General features: G+C 35.3%; 2 protein-coding genes across 2 annotated transcripts; both read right to left on the reverse strand.

Moving 5' to 3' along the window:
- Positions 1 to 512: 512 nt before the first annotated feature.
- Positions 513 to 5,676, reverse strand: LOC132181366 (long chain acyl-CoA synthetase 8-like). The gene is made up of 12 exons (XM_059594556.1): positions 5,556 to 5,676; positions 4,147 to 4,747; positions 3,931 to 4,011; positions 3,518 to 3,787; positions 2,966 to 3,097; positions 2,718 to 2,891; positions 2,397 to 2,626; positions 2,064 to 2,181; positions 1,615 to 1,746; positions 1,367 to 1,501; positions 1,078 to 1,284; positions 513 to 801 (listed from the first exon to the last, which is right to left on the reverse strand). Exons 2-12 carry the CDS (start codon positions 4,693 to 4,695, stop codon positions 637 to 639), a joined length of 2,193 nt encoding a protein of 730 aa, XP_059450539.1. The 5' UTR covers positions 4,696 to 4,747; positions 5,556 to 5,676; the 3' UTR covers positions 513 to 636.
- A 995-nt stretch (positions 5,677 to 6,671) lies between these two features.
- LOC132180565 (receptor-like protein 7) lies at positions 6,672 to 9,620 on the reverse strand. The gene has a single exon (XM_059593437.1). It carries the CDS (start codon positions 9,618 to 9,620, stop codon positions 6,672 to 6,674), a length of 2,949 nt encoding a protein of 982 aa, XP_059449420.1.
- Between the last annotated feature and the right edge of the window lie 9,907 nt (positions 9,621 to 19,527).

Here is a 19,527-nt window from a genome sequence, read left to right on the forward strand (position 1 = left end):
TCAGTGCAAAGAGGACAAAGGTCATATAATTGGCCTTTGAGTGCATTTAACATTGCAATTTTATAGATAAAAAGTGAGATTGTTAACCAAATTGCAAAAAATAGATTGTCTGAGATTGTTATTTTTTTTTTAAAAAAAAAAAATATGGCTATTTACTCCAACACTAATCTTTTCTGCCTTGTCTGCCTTGTTCACCTCCAAAGGTTTAAGCTTGCCAAAAATTACTTCAGGGATTCGCAAATCCCATTCACCAAACTCCACTGTGAATTATTATATTTCAAACATGAAAATTTTGCGAATTGGTTTGCAATTTGAGTTTGCTTCAAATCCTTGATTCGACAAGAAGCTTCTTTAAGTAGTTCACTTCATCTATGCTTGCTCGCCATTGATGATTATTTTAGTAGGTCTGCATATTGACAGGCGCGAAATCACAGTTACCAAAGTTGAAACATCAGTATATGATCTTTTTGTGCCAGGTAGGCCACAAAGATTTAGCCATAACAAGCATTAACTGAAAATTACAAAATTTGTAAGAACATATTATGACCAAGGAAAATTACAAAATTTGAGTATAAAATAACACCATGTCAGTGAAATAAAGCTCAACACTTCAGAAGTCATAAATCAATACATGTTTCACGCATATAACTTTAGAAGCTCATTCTTGAACTTGGCCTTCACTTGTTCCCTCTTTATCTTGAGAGCAGCAGTGACTAATCCAGACTCAGGGGTCCATTGTTCAGGCAGCAACTTAATCTTTGCAGGAGTTTCAAACTTATCCAATTTTGCAGCTTTTGCCACCTGCACACATAAAAATATGCTCTTATTTCTGCACTAATTCTTGAATAAAACAAAATCAAAAGACCTTTTTTACTTTGGAACTTTCGGCATATGCAAGGGTCGATTGGCCTCTTGTTAAATATTATGCAAAAATATAAAACTTGCTCAATAGTTAGATCTCTGTATCTCCTAAATATGTATTCTGCAGTTCCAGCAGCAGTGGAGATGTAATAAAATATGGCTTTGTCACAGTAGTTTCAAATAAGTTTTCAGAAGAAAAAGGAAAATAAACAAAACCTTATTAAGAGATTGCTGAACCTCGCTGACACTTTCAGCTTTCTCACACAGCTCAGAGAAATCACTGTAGTTGATGCCAGCTTGTTGGGCCCACTTCTCGAGGACCTGGTGCAAAGGAACAACTAGTGCTACACAATAGTTATGGAAGGGATCTGCGTGTACCATGATATTATCCACATAATTGCTCGATGTGAGAGCCGCCTCAACCTGCAATAACGCAGCTACTAATTCAGTGAGCACCTCTGAGACATATTCTATTAAGAAATATAAGGTAAAGCTTTAATTGCACCTTTCCAAGGGAGATATATTCTCCATGTTGAAGTTTCACTATATCCTTCTTCCTATCAATAATTTCAAGGCATCCATCAGGGTGAAATTTTCCAATGTCACCACTATAAAACCAGCGCATGCCCCTCTCATCAACCTGTACTATGTAACAGATCATGAGTGCATGTATATACAGGCTACAAGATCAAGTTGCAGCATATGTAAAACATAAATAGAAAAAAAGAAACACAGACACAGCTTGGAAATTACCTTGTACACCTCATTAGTTTTTTCTTGATTTTTAAAGTAACCAGCAGTTACACTGAAACCCCCCACTACAATCTCTCCTCGGGGCATTGGTTTGTCAGTTGTCAAATATCCACCTTCTTCCCAAGAAACAAGCTACAATATCAAATTAAAGACACATTAAATCCCATTTGAAAGTATTCTACCTGGTACACCCCATACACTTACCATCATGAATTCTTAATGGAATTTACAAGTTTATGTCGTATGCAATGAATTAGCAAAGATTTATACTTCCATGGAAAAACAAACTTTTGATTGTTATTGTCAATTGGAAGCACTCACCAAAGATAAGCTAGTGCGAAGTGAAATGTGCCAAACACAGTACAATTTACCAAATTCTCTTCACAAACAAGAGTATAGATCTGATTACGAAATTCTGTTGAAAGTTTCGTTACCAAGTCGAGGCTTACCTTAATGTAGCAACAAGGAAGCGGTGGTCCAACACGTCCCACCGTTGAATCATCCCACTCAGAAAAAGTGGCTCCGGCAAATGTTTCAGTCAAGCCATATGCTTGACCAACAGGAGCCCTGCCGAAGGGCAATATTTTCAGAAGATCATCTTAAATGTGAATATGAAACAGAATAAAGAAACTTTTAAGCGATCTACACAGAGACCAATTATAAGCAGTGGAGCATGCTCTAACATGGAACTGAACTTGATCTTCTTTGGTAGCTGATACAACATTGACCTGTCAATTCTAAACTTAAAAAGACCAATAGTTTATGATTCAAAGTCCGATTACCCCATGCAGATGTTGATAAACCGCTGTGAATCCGCAGATAAAGGAGCTCCACCACAGAGCACAAATCGGATGTGTCCTCCAATTAAAATGCGTACTTTTTTAAAGACAATGATATCCCACAAAATTCTCTCCAATCCCCAAGCCCCAAGCCAGCTTCCTTCTACAGCGGCTAGACGTCGCTTACATCCAATGTCGAATAGATGCTTCACTAACCCCCCTTTTTCCTCAACCTAAATTACAACATAATAGATAGTGAAGAAGAAAGCTGACTGTTTACCCAAGTATTCTCAACCAACAGATATGTGCCAATCAAATGCAAACCTTTTTCACAACTCCATCACGAATTCGATCTAAAATAGCAGGAACTGCTGTCATGAGGGTTGGCTTTAATACAGAAGCATCCCCCTTGGTTCCTTTCTTAATTTTGTTAGAAGTGTCAGTTAACGTCAATGCTGAACTATAACCCATTGCACAACCTGCAGCCAACATCACAGACTGGACAACCACAGTGATGTTAAGACGATTTCAACCAATTAACATTAAAAATACAAATGCAAACAAGAAAGTACCTCAGCTGCCAGTTCAAAAACATGAGCCAGGGGCAAGTACGCCATGTACACATCATTTCTACCTAGTTTTGGGATTACTTTCATAACACCTGCAGCAGTGGCTACAATGTTTCCATGAGTGATCATGACCCCCTACAATTGTTACATACTACACCATGTTAATGCCACTTTGTGTATAAGGATACTAGGCTTTCAGAGCCAGACAACACAAACATATGCAGGTGTTTATCATGACTTAAGAAATTATAGAGCTCAAATAAAAATTTCAGGAACACATTGAGAAGAAACCTCTGGGTTCGGGATTATAACTCGCCTCAAAAAGAACTTGCAAACAAACATGGTACAAAAGTTATACAAAGACACATTACTCTAAGTTTCTGGACCACATTTGAATTGGGCATCTGCAACCCCAAAAAATAAACCAGAAAATAAAACCCTTCCAGTGATGAACAATTGGCAAAAATTTGCTAAGCATGATTCTGGATCCACCCTCTCTCTCATTTGCAGCAAAGAACAAATGCACAACATAAGGAACTAAAAGCAGGAACAAACCTTTGGTAAACCTGTACTGCCACTTGTATACATGATAACAGCAATACCATTTTTGGAAGGCAGGCTTGGATGAACAGGACTTTTTTTCCCAAGTTTCTCAACCTCAGAAAAAGATGTGATTGTCCACTCGTTCATACTTCCAGAGATGGTATCATTTTCAATTCCATCATCTTCAAAGTAAATAATATTGTGGATACTCTTTAGGCTTGAGCTTATAGCAGCCAACTTCTTCAACTGCTTGGATTCGCAAATAAGAGTTGACACTTGGGTCTGTAGAGAATTTACAGCTCTGAGTTAGGACTGTTCAAAATCTTTGTAATTCACTATAAAATATAGTATGGATTTGCATGTTAGTCATGCATATCCTAGACAATACGATATCCTAAGGTATACAAGAGCAGCGTTTTCCTAACCTCATTAAGTGAGTGAATCAGGGCATCCTCGCCTAGAGAAGCGTAAATAGTAACAACAGTGATGCTTTGTCGAAAGCATCCCTGGACCAAAAATACAATCTTAGCATCTCCTGCATCCATAAAGCTAAACCAAAGAAGAAAAAGAAAAGAACGAAGAGGAAAAAAAAAAAGAAAAAAGACATTTATGATGTCAAAGTATGAATGAAAAAAGGCTACCTGAAGAGCAATGAACCACTCTGCCCGAGTGTCAGAAAAAATAGCAGCACGGCTATCCAAATCATGACCTAATTTGACAAGCCCAGATGCAAAGTTGCAAGCACGATCAAATATCTGTCCATAAGTTTGCCATTCATAATCCCCTAAGTGTAGTTTCTCAAACTTCCTACCATCACTACCTGTGACAAATTCTCTGCTAATTAGCTTTCTTGTTCCGAGAAATGGATTTCGTGAATTCTTTTTACAAGATTGCTCAAATAGAGCTGCCATGGTTGTGGCTCCTTCCCAAGGAGCTTCAACCAGCTCACTAACTCGAGCATTACGAACTGCATAACCTGCCTCACCACCAACTTGTACTGGAACTCCTCTTTGCTTTTCCTTTTTCTTTCCCAGGAACAGAGCAGACAGCAATATAGGTATGAGAAGACCAATAATAACTGCACCCACAATCCCATATGGCCCATAGCCTTTCCAAACAGACAAGTAGTCACCAGCACCCAAATTTTTCAGCAGTTGTGAGTTCGACAAACCTCCATCGGAATCCCCCATTTTCAATGTTTAACTTACAAAAGTTCCTTTCCACAACAGATCAACTTGTTACCTATAATAGATGACAAGTATTAGTGACATAATCCATTTTTGAACTTGCAACCAGTTAACAAATAACTCTCCATTCATGATCTATCTATCAGGAATATAATTAACAAATATAATTAGTATGACTACTATAGCTCATTGAGCAACAGGCATTGAATAGACCTAGATTAAGTTCATTGAGCAACAGCATGTGTTCAAAACCTTACAATACTCTAGGCATGCAGATAACATTGACCGCTCGTAACACACAAAGTAGACCACATCCAGAACCTTTTCTTGCAAAATCACGCTAAGAAAATTTGGAGACTTTAACAGTTCTGACATAAAAACGTAGCAATTTCAAATGTTTGGTAATTAAACTCAAGAAATGAGATTTCAACATTAACCGACTAGAAACAATTAAAACAGGAACTTCAGATTTTTCAATACCCCTTAATTTGGAATTTATGTTCCCCTCATCGGTCTTCTTTAAAACGTAAAGCATGCAACCCATTTTGTTGTTCAGATGGAAGGGGTATACAGCAAAAGAAGCATCGAAGGGATGATCTTGGGTTACTGAAGTTACTGTTAGCATCAAATTTTGGCAAAATACAGAGATTGAGCTTCAATTATCACAAATTACGAAATTGGCTAGAGAAAAAACTAAATCGAACCCAAAACCTAGACGCAAATAGATTCGATAGATGATATAAAGCTTATCCTGACAAGAACTCCAACTCAAAAAAGATCAGAAAAACCAAATCACCATAAAAGATTAATTGGAATTGAAACAAACAGAGACGAAAGCAAAACAGAAGATGAAGAATTCTTACTATGTGATGAAGATAATGCTACAATCTTCTTTCTCAGCGGGTGTGTGGAAGCTCGATAAAGCTGGGGAGCAAATGAAAAGCAGAGTAGGGTGGCACCGTGGCAACCGAGAAAAGATCGGGGAGTGTGTTTCACGGTAATAAACACTGAAATTATGAAAATGACCTCTCGGATTTAATGTAATGGCCGGTTGCAGTGAGGGGGTAGTTTCGTTATTGTGGTTGACTATGCGTATTTTAGTTGCCCAGCCGTACTGTAGGATCGAACAAACGCCACGTGGTGGGGAGAGAGAGAGAAGAGAGAGAGGATACATGCTGACCATGAAAAACTCAAGTGCAAGATGACACGTGGCGAACAGTATGAGTGTCACGTGCGTACTGGCCATTACGGTTTTCCACGTTTCTCATAGGCACGCGTCTCGATGACATGTGACCATGAACTGGTCGTGACAGATTGCAGGTCTAGTTGTTGATAAGATGCCACAGTTAACATTAACATTAACGGACATAATTGTGCAGATAATTCTTAACCATTTTTTAAGAAGCAATTTTTTACTATGAAGTTAATAAAGTAATTTTCATCTTATTATCAAAATTTAAGATTATTTTTGTTTTTTGTTTTTATTGATTTTGGAGAAATATGCAATATTTTAGTAGTTTTGAAGAATATTATCAATTGAATGGCCTACGTTTTATAAGGTGTGATTTTTAACCAAGTGAACTATCCATTAAATACAAAAGACATTATGAATAACATATGTTTGGTTCCTATGCATGCTTGACTTGAATTTTAACGTCATTAGGAATAGAAAACTGCCAAGTCTGAAGAACTTTGTGTTCCCACCAAGTTCAAGTAATCGAAAATTATCAAATGGAATCATGGGATAAGTAATGCACTCTACTACAACAACAAAAATTATAGAAATATATATAAAAGATCCCACCAAAGCATTTTACATACAACATATTAATGCCACACTATTCCAAAATACACCAAAACAATAATGAAAAAGGGAAGGAATGCATTACATCAAAAAAAAAAAAAAATTAAAGTAGAAACATACGGGTATAATAAATGCATACATGGCTTTGAGTGGGTATCTTGTCCAACTATTTTATTTAATTTCTGTGTCTCCTCCCACCCAATGGCCTTATTCTTAAGGTCTTCATTAACCAATCATATTTCCTTGCAATCACAATCTGCCCAATGATTACTCCAACAACAAATCCAAATCCATATCCAATCGCAACTATTTTCCAACCAAATTCAAATGGTGATCCAGAGTCTTGACTTTCTTGAGAGATTGAAGGGTGAGAATGCGGCTCATTAGAATTCTCACATTTTCGTGTCAATGTTCTCCCACACAATCTTGGATTCCCCTCAAATGAACTGTTTTCAAATGTATCAAATTGTTTCCCCTGTGGTATAGGTCCTGCGAGATTATTATGAGAAACACTAAAGACTTCTAAGAAAATAAGTTGTGTTAGCTGCTGTGGAATCTCCCCCGACAAATTGTTTTGAGAAAGGTCTAATGTTTCTAGCTTTGTAAGGTTTCCTAAAGATGATGGGATATGACCGGTAAGGGCATTATTAGAAAGATTGAGCAACTGAACTCCCTTTAAATTTCCAATAGATTCAGGAATCTCACCGACAAATCTGTTGCTTGAGAAATCAATGGCCGTGAACACTTCTTGAACCTTCTCATAGAAAACAACGTTTCCTTTGTTTGTCATCACCATAGAGTAAGTATAAGCAGCCCAAGCCACATCGGCAAACCAATATCTTTTTTTTTGAAAGTCTGAGCTTTCATGAATATATGTTAACATATGCTCATCATCCTCAAATTTTTTGGCCTTCCAATTTTCAAAAAGTCTTAATGGCAGCTTTCCCATAAAATCATTGCAGGAGATGTCAAGGATATGGATGTTGGGGAACTTAAAATAAGTTTGAGGCGTCTCCATTGGACCGTTGAATTTGTTTGACCGTAACATGAGGACCTGTAAATTTGGAAGATCTCCCAACCAAAATGGAAACATATCATTGAATTGGTTATCACTAAGATCAAGGACCTTTAGCATTGTACACTCAGCCAGCAATCTCGGTAACTGCCCTTGGAATTTGTTTTGACTCAAATTTATTATCCCCAATTGGCTTCCTCTTATCCAAGTTTCTGGAATGCTTCCTTGAAATTTGTTCCTTTGCAAATCAAGTACCGATAGAGAAGCACTAAAGTTGTCAAAGCATCGAGGAAGTGAACCACTTAAGTTGTTATTAGCCAAATCAAGGACTATAAGAGAACTCAGATTGCAAAACAATTCTGGCATATTTCCAGTGATTAAGTTGTTGGAAATAAAAAAATACAAAGTGGAGACTGGTGGAATCGGAAGTGATCCTTGGAGAAAATTTGACCTGAGATCAAGAACTTGTAGAGAAGTCCATGGAAGAAAAATTGGATGTTGACTAAAGCCTGTGAGCAAGTTGTTGGAAAGATCAAGAACCTCTAGACTTGTTGTGCTTGTGTTCCACATCCATTCTGGAACTTGGCCGTGAATCTTGTTGTTGGACAAGTTTAGATTCTTCAACTCATGCTGGCTTCTTATGAAATTTGGAACCTCGCTCAAGTTGCATGAAGAAAATCCTAAAACTTGAAACTTTTGAAGAGTTGCATTGGCACTAGTTTCTTTAGTGAGTAACGATAATTGATTACCAGAAATATCCAATTCAGATAAATGTTTGAGCTTAAGAAACTCATCAAACTCCAAAGTGCCGTTAAAGTAGTTCTCAAAAAGATAAAGAAATTCAAGATTCTTAAAGTTGAAGATTGAGTTTGAAATTTGACCATGAATCTTGTTGACTGCAAGGTCCAAGACACGTAAGTTTGTGAGGTTCATGGGCCCAAAAGTAATTGGACCAGTTAAATTATTGTTGTTCAGGCCGATGACAGTCAATTGTGTCTCATTCTCGAATTTTATTTCACCACTCAAAAGATTATGGCTTAGATCAAGAAAAGTCAATTGAGGCAAGTTTACAAGCCTAAAAGGGACTTCGCCTGTCAATTGAGTCCATGAAATTTTTAGAGAAGAGAGTTGAAGTAGGTTTCCAAGTGAATGAGGAATGTTACCCACAAAAGAGTTATATGAAAGGCGAAGAGTGGTGAGTTTAGTGAGGTTACCAAGTGAAGATGGAATGGACCCTGAGAAATAGCAATCCCAAATAGACAAGTAAGTCAAAAAGCTAAGGTTTCCCATGGAAGCGGGTAGCTCACCTGAGAAACTCGTGTGTGCCAAACACAATTTCTGAAGAGAGCTACTCCATGCAAAGTTAGGCAAATAACCGGTGAGACCTGCATTGGCACCTACATTAAGAACCCGCAAGTTTGATAGCTTAAAGATGCCTATTGGAAATTCTCCGTGCAAACCACAACCCCATAGAGAGAGGAATGTTAAAGAAGACAATTTTGCCAAAGTATTAGGCACAGTAGAATTAATATACACCCCACTCAAATCAAGCTCTTGTAGGTGGGTCAAATTTCCAACTAGGGTTCTAAGGCTAGCCTTTTTGAGTTCCAAAAGGGAATAGTCTTGAGACAAATCAAGAGATGACAACTGGGACAATTGTGAAATTTCTAAGGGGATTTCACCAGAAAAATTAGAGAAAGAGAGATTGAGATGTGTTAATCTTGAAAGATTGCGTACCTGGGGTGGGATAGAAGATGGGAAAAGGGAATTATTGGCAAGGTTAAGCCTTTGGAGGTGAACAAGGCGAAAAAGGCTACTGCTGGAGTTAATAGAACCAAATAGACAGCTGCTACTGAGGTCGAGACCAATTACACGACCTGTGTTGTCATCGCACTCAACTCCATCCCATGAGCAGCAATCACTTTTGTTTAGTTCAAGTGTCCAAGACGCAAGCTTTAATTGACAAGTATACACCGGTGTGAAAAAGCTTTGCTTGAATTGCAACAAGGCAGAGCTGTCATCACCATGGCACATAGGAGGAGAAGAATGAGTGAGTGAACATAAGGCCGTGAAAATGAAAATGAAGAGAGAAAGCGATGATAAACCCATAATTAATGTTGCAACTAACTTGGTAATTATGAAGCCTCCTAGGAGTAGGAGAGACCTTATTTATAGGGTGGTGGAGTCTTGTCTTGTAGTTGTGCCCTTAATATGAAAGCTCGGCAAACGTCGCAAAAGCCTTGCAAAGTAAAGCAAGACTTCGGAGACACTAGCAAGTGGAAGACATAGAAAAGAAAAAGCAATATGGGAAAACAAGACTTGATAAATTAAAGTGTGAAAAAGTTAAACCACCATGCACAACAGCTAGCTAGGGCCTTCATGTGACATATATATGATGTGAAATCATAATGCACTCAATAATAATGGAAGCATCTAATTAGTCACACTTTTTTTAAAATCCCATTTGGAGTCGATCTCCAAACTTAAATGTAACGCGTATATATATCCTTAATTACTAGGCTATAAAGGAATATTTATTGCTCTAAAAAATAAAAAAATAAATTATTATTATTTTTTAAGGAATACACTAAAAAAATAAAAAAAAACTTCAAATAATGTAACGTTTTTTTTTTTTTTTTAATGTCAAACCCTAAAAACCAAAAAAATTAAACTACTTATAACACATTATGTCAATGATAAGATATACGTTATAAATGGGCGGAGATAATAACGTTACTCCTTTCACAAAAGCATAGAGGAAATGTGAAAATAAGACATTATAGAAAGTGCTTTAATTGAAGTGCGAAAGTAATACCTTCTATAAAAAGTTTTTTAATTGAAGTGTAAAAGTAATAAAATACCTTTTTATAAAAAGTGAAAGTAATACCTTTATAAAAAGATTTTATATAAAAGTTTTTTAATTGAAGTGTAAAAGTAATAAAATACCTTTTTATAAAAAGTGAAAGTAATACCTTTATAAAAGGATTTTTAATTAAAGTGTGAAAGTACTAAAATACCTTTACAAAAAGTGAAACTATACCTTTATAAAAAGTGTTTTAATTGCTTTATAATAATTGTTGTAATTGCCGTATGTCATAAGAACGGATTAAAATTCTCTCTAATTACTTAAAATTGAAGATTCTCATGTTATAAAATCGTGGTCCTTCATTTTAAACCCATAATAACAATGTCTTTATTTATCATCATTCATGTCTAATCTAAAAATTTATGTTTCTTCTTTTACCCATTGGTTCTATGTCTTCTCTACAGCCACATGCTATGGCCAGGAAACGAATTAAGGCAACAAAAGCATGCATATGGATTAATTGATAAGTTTATTAGAGAAAATTGGTTGAATGGATGAATTTAAAGATGGTTGGCTTTGTGTAGCTGAAATTAAAGTGGGATTTTAAAAAGCATACTTTAAGGTATAATTACCATAATATATTCGTTTATTTACAATTACAACATAATGTGAAACGTGCTTGACTACTTGACTTGTCCCTCATACAAGATTTGGCATTCATGAACAAACTCACTTTTAAGAAGTTTCCTATCAAGATTTTCATAGGAAGGAACAAAGTGCTTTCGCTTAGGACTACTTTTTCTACTCCACACTCAAAAAAGTCGTACGTAAATTAGACATTAATTATTGCTTTATTGCTTCAAATTCCGCGTTTCCACCTACAATAGTTTTCATTCAGTACTCGCTCAAAACGAATTTTTGGTTTCCGGACATTCACTATAATTTTATTGTGAATTATTCAAATTTTCCAACCAAGATTTAATTCTACCACACAATTACAAGATTTAATTCACTGTAATTTTATTGTGAATTATTGGCCCTCAGACAATATTTTCTCGAAATTACAAGGTGCGCATTTTGTATCCATGAACAAAATCACATGAGGTCTCATCAGCTCGTTTGTCTCTTTGTAAGATATTTTCATAGGAAGGAACAAGGTGCTTTCGCTTCAAACCGCGTTTCCCGGCCCTCGTCTACACATGATTTTCATTAATTCTCTCAAAAATAAGTGAAAAACAACAAGTAGTATAAGATTAGATTACATGGTTGTTGTTTCATATAGATTACAATAATTGAGTCACACTTTTTCAAAATACTTCTTATTTTGAATGAGTCGTCTTCTTGGGTGTACAAACTTATGTAACGCTTATAAAAGCCCTTCACTTGTAGTTCTTTCTTTATCAAAAGAGCAATATACACAGTAAAAGATGATGAATAACTCTGGATCTCCAATACTGCTACTTACAGGGAAAATTTCCAACTGAAATTTTTTTGCTACCAAATCTACGGAATCTTATTGTAGCATACAATGAAGATCTCATTGTCCATTTGCCTGAATTTCACTCTAACGGTTCTTTGGAGCTTTTGACACTTGAGGGCACAGGTTTTTATGGTAAACTACCGAATTCAATTGGAAATTTAAGTTCATTATATTTTTTAGATTTTCGAAAATGCCTTTTCTCTGGATCTATCCCACTTTTACTAAGTAATCTCACTCAACTCACTAGTTTGGATTTGTCAGAGAACAATCTTATAGGTCACATCCCTTCTTCCTTGTTAACTAACTTGACTCAACTAATTTATCAGGACCTCTCATTTAATAAATTGGTTGGGGTGCTAGAGTTTGACATGTTTCTTAAGATCAAAAGTTTAAGTGTGCTTATTCTATCATCCAACAATTTGACATTGTTGACTAAGGCCAATTCAAATGATACTCTTCCACAGTTTCACACTTTAGGATTGGGTTCTTGCAACTTACGGAAATTACCAGATTTCTTATGTAACCAAAACAAATTGACTTGGCTTGAGTTGCAAAACAACAATCTTACAGGCTTAATACCCAAAAAGGTTTAATCCATTTTATAGAGGCATCCTAACATGTATGTATATAAATTAACTATAATCTTATGAGGCTTTTCCCTAGACATCTCTTTCAAATTTACTCACCAGATGTATATATGCAACCTTATTCTCACATGATTGGCCGATTTATATATATAATCCATCATGTTATTATATATATGAACAATATTGTAATTATTGGACCGTTTTCAAGATAAAGACTCATAATTTAAAATTTCATTTATTACTATTGAAGAATATTATATGAACAAGGGTGAAGAGGCTTTTGGTTAAAAGTCATTCACCAAGGCGCATGGGCAATAACGTGTTGTATAAGTTATGAGGTATGATACAGTCACAACTTAAACTCAACTTTAGCCTTACTTCTAGACCAAATTTCTCTCTCTCTCCCTAGTTTAAGGCTATCTCTCTCCTCCACATGCAGTTTTTTTTTTTTTTTTTTAAACTTAAGAGAAAAGTTGAGTGAAAGTTGAGTTTTAGTTGTGCCTTTTATCATTTTTCATTAGTTATATACTTTTTTTTATTCGAACATATTCAAACTATACACCTATTTGATGAGTACTGAATTTGGCCCTATTAGAAGGGGAACAGAAGAGAAAATTATAACCCTAATCCTTGTTTTTCGTTTGTTTGTTTGTTTTTGTTTTGTTTTGTTTTTTGTTTTTTTCTGAGCAAAAAATGGTAGACCGAAGAAACAAATTATGGTTATCCTACTTAGGCCCAATAACCAATTGTGGCTAAATGTTAGTAAAATTTGCTAACCGCCTAAGCGGTAGTGGTTATTTAATAACTGGCGGTTAGTTGTTAATAAAACAATTAGTAACTGCTAACCTTTTTTTTTAAAAGAAAAAAAAAAAAAAAAAAAAAAAACCCTAAAACGCCATCTTATATATATGTATAACCGCCATTTAACAAATGTGTGAATTGAACAAGAATTTCACCCCGTTACTTGAGATTGGGCACATGAAAGCTATTTAGCATTTCAATCATGTCCAGAGATTGCCCATTCAAGTCTTAAGGAACAGATAAAAAGAAGAAAACACAGAAACACACACACGTACCCAGGAAACAAAGGCCACGGAAGCATATGAACTAATTATTGACAACTTTATTAGATAAAATTGGTTGAATGGATGAATATTATTATAAAAATGATTGGCCTTGTGTTACACAAAATGGCGCTTGACTTGACATGACTTAGCTTGGCCCTCACACAATATTTCCTCCCTCCAAGTAACAAAGTAAGTGCTTTTGCGAAAGATTAGGACTCCTTTTTTCATGGGAAGGAAGAAGGTGCTTTCGCTTAGGACTACTTTTTCTACTCCACATTCAAAAAAAGTCGTACGTAAAACATTAATTATTGCTTTATTGCTTCAAATTCTGAGTTTCCAGCGTCTACTTATGATTTTCATTCAAAACGTGTTTTTGGAGCTATACCTACAAATCTATTATCTATCATTGCCTTGTAATATGCATCACTAACAAGTAACTAGTATAAGAATAGATAACATGGTTGTTTCGTATTCTATTTCCTTTTATTATTCACAACCACACAAAAAAAAAAAAAGGGTTACGTTCTTTTCATTATCTGTGTATTTATTTTATAAGTTTGGTTTTTGGACGTTCACTGTAATTTTATTGTGAATTATTCCAATTTTCCCATCATTTAATAATTCTACAACACAATATTAATTGTGGTTAACAAGTTTCCGAGACTTTTCGTCATCCTCTAACCCAATTTTCCCAATCTTTTCTACGGCACAGTACTGGAAGACAGAAAAGCAAAAGCAAAGGGAAAACTGTGGCCCCCTAATCAAGTAGCAAGTGGAAGACATAGAAAAGCAAAAGCAATGAGAGAACAAGACTTGATAAATTAATTAAGTGTGAAAGTTAAACCACCACAACAGCTTGGGCCTTCATATATGTGACATGATGTACGTGAAATCATAATGTACTGTACTCAATAACAATGGAAGCATCTAATTAGTCACACTTTTTTAAAATCGCATTTGGTGTCTCCAAACTTTGTAACGTGCGCGTACATTCTTACTAGGCTATAAAGGAATATTTATTCCTCTAAAAAACTAAAAACAATAATTATTATTTTTTAAGGAATACAATATTTTTCCCAAAAACCCCCATTAGTTTTTTTTTTTTCTTTTTTCAAACCATATATATTAAACGAAGAAACAAAGAGATTGAAGCGATCGATCATTGAATAGTTATCAATTTAGAGTATGAGAAAACTATGCTTATTCTCTCAACTTACACTCAAATGACAATATTTCCTTTCAAACTAAAAAAGTTGTAATTGGTCCCCTAAACTATCTAAGCCATTTTGAACAATTGCAATTCCTTTTTATTTTTTATTTTTTTATTTTTTTTTTATGTTTTTATCTTTTTTCCACTAGCTGATTTTGTAATAGTATGGGCTGGGCCCATAAAGAGATAGCGAAACACCTTTTATTTTCAAATATTGCTATTGTTCATACTCAATTAAAACGGTTAATATAAGGTATTTGAAGTTGTTTTTTTTTATGTCAAACAATAAAAAACCAAAATGAATTAAACTACTTATAACACATTATGTCAACAATAAAATATATATTATAAATGGGGAGATAATAACATTACTCATTTTACAAAAGCATAGGGCCGAAATGTGAAAAATATAAGATATTATAGAAAGTACTTTAATTGAAGTGCGAAAGTAATAACTTTATAAAAAGTGATTTAATTGATGTTTAAAAGTACTAAAATACCTTTTTATAGCTTTGATTAAAGAGTGAAAGTAATTAAATACCTTTATAAAAAGTGAAAGTAATACCTTTGTAGAAAGTGTGTTAATTGCTTTATAAAAAGTGTTGTAATTGCCGTACGTCATAAGAACAGTGTCTATATTAATTATCATCATTCACGTCTGGTCTAAAAACTTATGCAATGCTTATATGTGTATGTAAGACTTGCAGTTCTTTCCTAATTATGTAAAGAGTAGTGAAACAAAAACATTTATAAAAAATCATGGAGATAGATTTGTGTCTGTTCAAATTCATGCGCTTAATTGCTCTACTTTTACTCGTTGGTTCTATGTCTTCGATCTCTACAGCCACATGGCCAGGAAACGAATTAAGGCAACAGAAGCATGCGCATGGATTCATTGATAAGTTTATTAGAGAAAATTGGTTCAATTGATGAATTTCAAGATGGTTGGCTTTGTGTAACTGAAATTAAAGTGGGATTTAAAAAAGCATACTTTACAAGATATATTCATTTATTTACAAGATAATGTGAAACGTGCTTGACTTGACTTGTCCCTCAGACATGATTTTCTGCAAGTTAGCAGGTATTTTGGATTCATGAAAAAAAATCACTTGTGGTCTTAATTAGCCGGTTTGTTTTGGGGTAAAGTATTTTCATATATAGGAAGGAACATGCAAGGTGCATTTGCTTAGGACTACTTTTTTTACTCCACACTCAAAAAGGTCATACGTAAATTAGACATTAATTATTCATTTATTTTTGTAAGTTTGGTTTTTGGACATTCACTGTACATAATTTTATTGTGAATTATTCCAATTTTCCCATCATTTAATAAATCTACCACACAATTATATTGTGGTTAACAACTTTCCGAGTCTTTTTGTCATCCTCTAACCCAATTTTTCCAATCTTTTCTACAACACGTACGCAAGTGGAAGACATAAAAAAAAAAAAAAAAAAGCAAAAGCAAAAGCAATGGGAAAACAAGAGTTGATAAAAAGTGTGAAAGTGAAACCACCACAACAGCTGGTGATCATGTGAAATCATATTAATGCATTACTCAATAATGAATGCATCTGAGTCACCGTATATTCTAACAAGTTTTTTTGATGATCGGATGGGCATATAGAAAAGAAGATAAATTCCAGAGAATTTGGGGCCGGGAACTACATCCAAATGTAATAATACTGTAATATATTGATGATTATTCTAATCCCAGTTAATTAGGGCCAGCTCAATAAATTTAGAAGCCTAAGGCCCCAATTTTAAATGGGGGCCTTTTTCTTTATTTAAATACTAATTAGTTATATTGATCTAACTTATACACTAGGGCCCTAGTCAAATAATTAGTTATACTCCTCATATATGAAAATACAAGAGTTCATGAAATAATCAAATAAAAAAAAAAAAAATTACGAAAAATTACACTTTAACCCCAAAGTTGGCAGCGATTTTTAATTCGACTCCTAAAGTTTCAATTTTTGCAATCCATCCCCTAAAGTTCCAATTTTTTCCAATTCAGTCATTCCGTTAGTGAAAGCCGTTTTGACTAATAGAACAGTGATCACGTGACTCGCACATGATCACTCTTGGCCTTTTTTTCCCAAAATGCCCCCACCCGCACCTTATCCGCAGCAAATGGTGTCTGGTGCTTTTCCTTTGCTGGAGTTCATTGTTAGATAGTCAATCGGCCACGCGGTCAGTGGATTCAAGGAAAGTGAAAGCGAGATGGAGAGAGATTTGTCGTCAAACGAAGAGGAAGACAGCCAGAACCACCTTGCACATGCCATTTTGACTGAAGATGCCACCTACCCTAACTCCATGAGAGCCACCTTGTCGGAATTCATTGCCACTTTCATCTTTGTGTTTGCAGGGGAAGGCTCTTTACTAGCTCTGGGTAATTATCTTCAGTTGTTTACATGGAAGCTAACTTGGGTTGTGAGATGCGCGCGAGTCAACGGCACCGATAAGTTCCCTCTTGGCCTGATCTGTCGGATCTTCAGTTGTTTGCATGGAAGCTCACTCTTGGCCTTTTTTGTTTCACTCTTGGCATTGTTTCTCAAAGCTCCCGGTGAGAGAGAGAGAGAGAGAGAGAGAGAGACGAAGAGAACTTACCGGTGGCGTAGCAACGGCAGATCCGGCGTGCGTGAGAGAGGGGTTTGGGATGGGGGGGCATTTTGGGGAAGTAAGGTACAAAAGCTCGCATGTGATCACTGTTCTGTCAGTCAAAACGGCTTTGACTAACAGAATGACTGAATTGCAAAAAATTGAAATTTTGGAGGGTAGATTGCAAAATTGAAACTTTAGGAGTTGAATTGAAAATTGCTGCCAACTTTGAGGGGGTAAAGTGTAATTTTCCCAAAAAATTAATGCAAGTGACTGAGTGCGTTTTTGGTAATTAGAATTTATTAACATTTTTATCACCGATCCTTTAAGGAAGAATTTTAAGGACTTGAATCACGAGTTAGAAAATCATGAAATTGGAGAAGAGGATAATTTTCGAATGATGCTTTTCATCTTCTAATTATTATTATTATTATTTTCTATTTGAGGGCCTTATTAAATTGGGAGCCTTAGGCAATTGCCTAATTGGCCTAATGATCTAGCCTACCCTTCCTGCCATCAAAGAAACATTAGGAGAGCAAGTATAGTATGGATTGTTTTGAGAACATCTAGAGTTGATGTGGTATGGTCTCCAAAAAAAATATATATATATATATATATTTTCATGCATCCAATGTTATGAGCACGCCCAAAATGGACTTTGAAGGTGGCATGACACCCTTAAATCATCGGGTTGGTTGAACTAAGTACCACTAGTGCTTTCAATTTGGGTGGCCTATTCACCCCTTGGTGATTGGCCACTCATAAAGAAGATTTTTTATTTATTTTTTTTTCTTTTCAAAAAAGAAAAAAAAAATGAATAGTTTTCTTGGGAATACTTTTTCTATTCATCAGAATGAGGTATAACCATTCTTAAGAATACTAAACTAACCGAACAAGAAAATGGATATTCCATTCCTTGACCTGTTTATGTCTACTAAACGTGACTTGAATTTGACTTTGTGCACATATATATACACATGGCTAGACCTGCCTAAGGCCCCCTAATTAATGGATAAAGCCCCAATTAGTAATAATATAATTAAGTTTTGTTCAACCAAAAAAGATATTTTAAGCCCTCAATTATGGTAAAATGGTTAGTCAATACTCCTTAATTAAGGCTCAATTATGGTAAAACAAATTACAAAATAATTGAATACTGAGATACTGAGACTTCATAGGGCTTAAAATGACCCAGTTGGGAATCCGCCGAGACCCAATTAGGACCCGACCAAAACCCACCAAGATTGGGTCAAGACTCATCGAGATCCCGTTGGGACTTAGTCGGGACCTCGCCGACATCCGATCAGGAATCGTAAGGACCTAGTGGGGACTTTGTTGGGATCTAGTCGAGAAACAACCGGGACCTGTTTGGATCCCGCCAGAACACGGTTGGGACCATATCGGGATATTATCATAATTTAAAGTTTAATATAAGTTAATGAAAATATCTATAGGGGTGAAAAAAAGTTATGGTTAGCAATTATTGGTTAAAACCACTAACCGCAACTCTCTAGATGGTTAGTAAAATTTGCTAACCGCCTAAGCGGTAGCAGTTATTTAATAACCGGCAGTTAGCGGTTAATAAAATGGTTAGTAACCGCTAACCTCCTTTTTAAAAAAATAAAAAAAAAATAAAAAACCTAAAACGCCATCGTATCATATATATATATATATATATATATGGGACTAGCTGTTAATAGTTTTTTGGGATAACTTCATTTTAGACCCTTGAATTACCACACGATTTGACAAGTCCTCCATAAACTTCGAAACCTCTCAATTTGAACTCCTGAACTTTCAATTGCAATTAATTTGAACCCCTTCGTCAGATTTTAAACGTTAAAAGTGAGACAATGACATTTATACCCCTAACTTTTTTATAAAATTCCAAATTTACCCTTAATTCCAAGGGTTCTTTGGATTCTTTTTTTTTTTTTTTTTTAATTTAAAAAATTAAAAAATTAAAAAAAACAAATCAAAGGTCACATGTTTATCATAAAACCTCCAAGATCCCAACTTTCTTCCTATTTCACACTTTCCTTTTTTTTTTTTTTCTAATTAAAAAGGTGGGAAGTGGCGACCAGTGTAGTTTCCTCCCTTGGGCGTTACCATCGAGGTCCCACCGGCTGTGGAATGTCCGGTTTGAGCCATAGCTACTGCTTGGGAAGGCGAGTCCGTCACCACAACCCCACAAAGGTGTGAGCCAGTAGAACCCCTTCAAAGTAGCATCTGGTTCACACATCTACTACCGTAAGCGGATTC

Source organism: Corylus avellana, chromosome ca5, assembly GCF_901000735.1.
Source record: "Corylus avellana chromosome ca5, CavTom2PMs-1.0".
Classification (NCBI taxonomy): Eukaryota; Viridiplantae; Streptophyta; class Magnoliopsida; order Fagales; family Betulaceae; genus Corylus; species Corylus avellana.

What these genes read in the sequence shown, in the direction of transcription:
- LOC132181366 (XM_059594556.1), bottom strand. Translation starts at nt 4,695, where the DNA reads ATGGGGGATTCCGATGGAGGTTTGTCGAACTCACAACTGCTGAAAAAT. An exon ending in GTGATGGAGTTGTGAAAAAG is followed by an intron (nt 2,627 to 2,717) that starts GTTTGCATTTGA and finishes GTTGTAATTTAG; the next exon opens with GTTGAGGAAAAAGGGGGGTT. An exon ending in TTCAGCAATCTCTTAATAAG is followed by an intron (nt 802 to 1,077) that starts GTTTTGTTTATT and finishes TTATGTGTGCAG; the next exon opens with GTGGCAAAAGCTGCAAAATT.
- LOC132180565 (XM_059593437.1), bottom strand. Translation starts at nt 9,620, where the DNA reads ATGGGTTTATCATCGCTTTCTCTCTTCATTTTCATTTTCACGGCCTTA.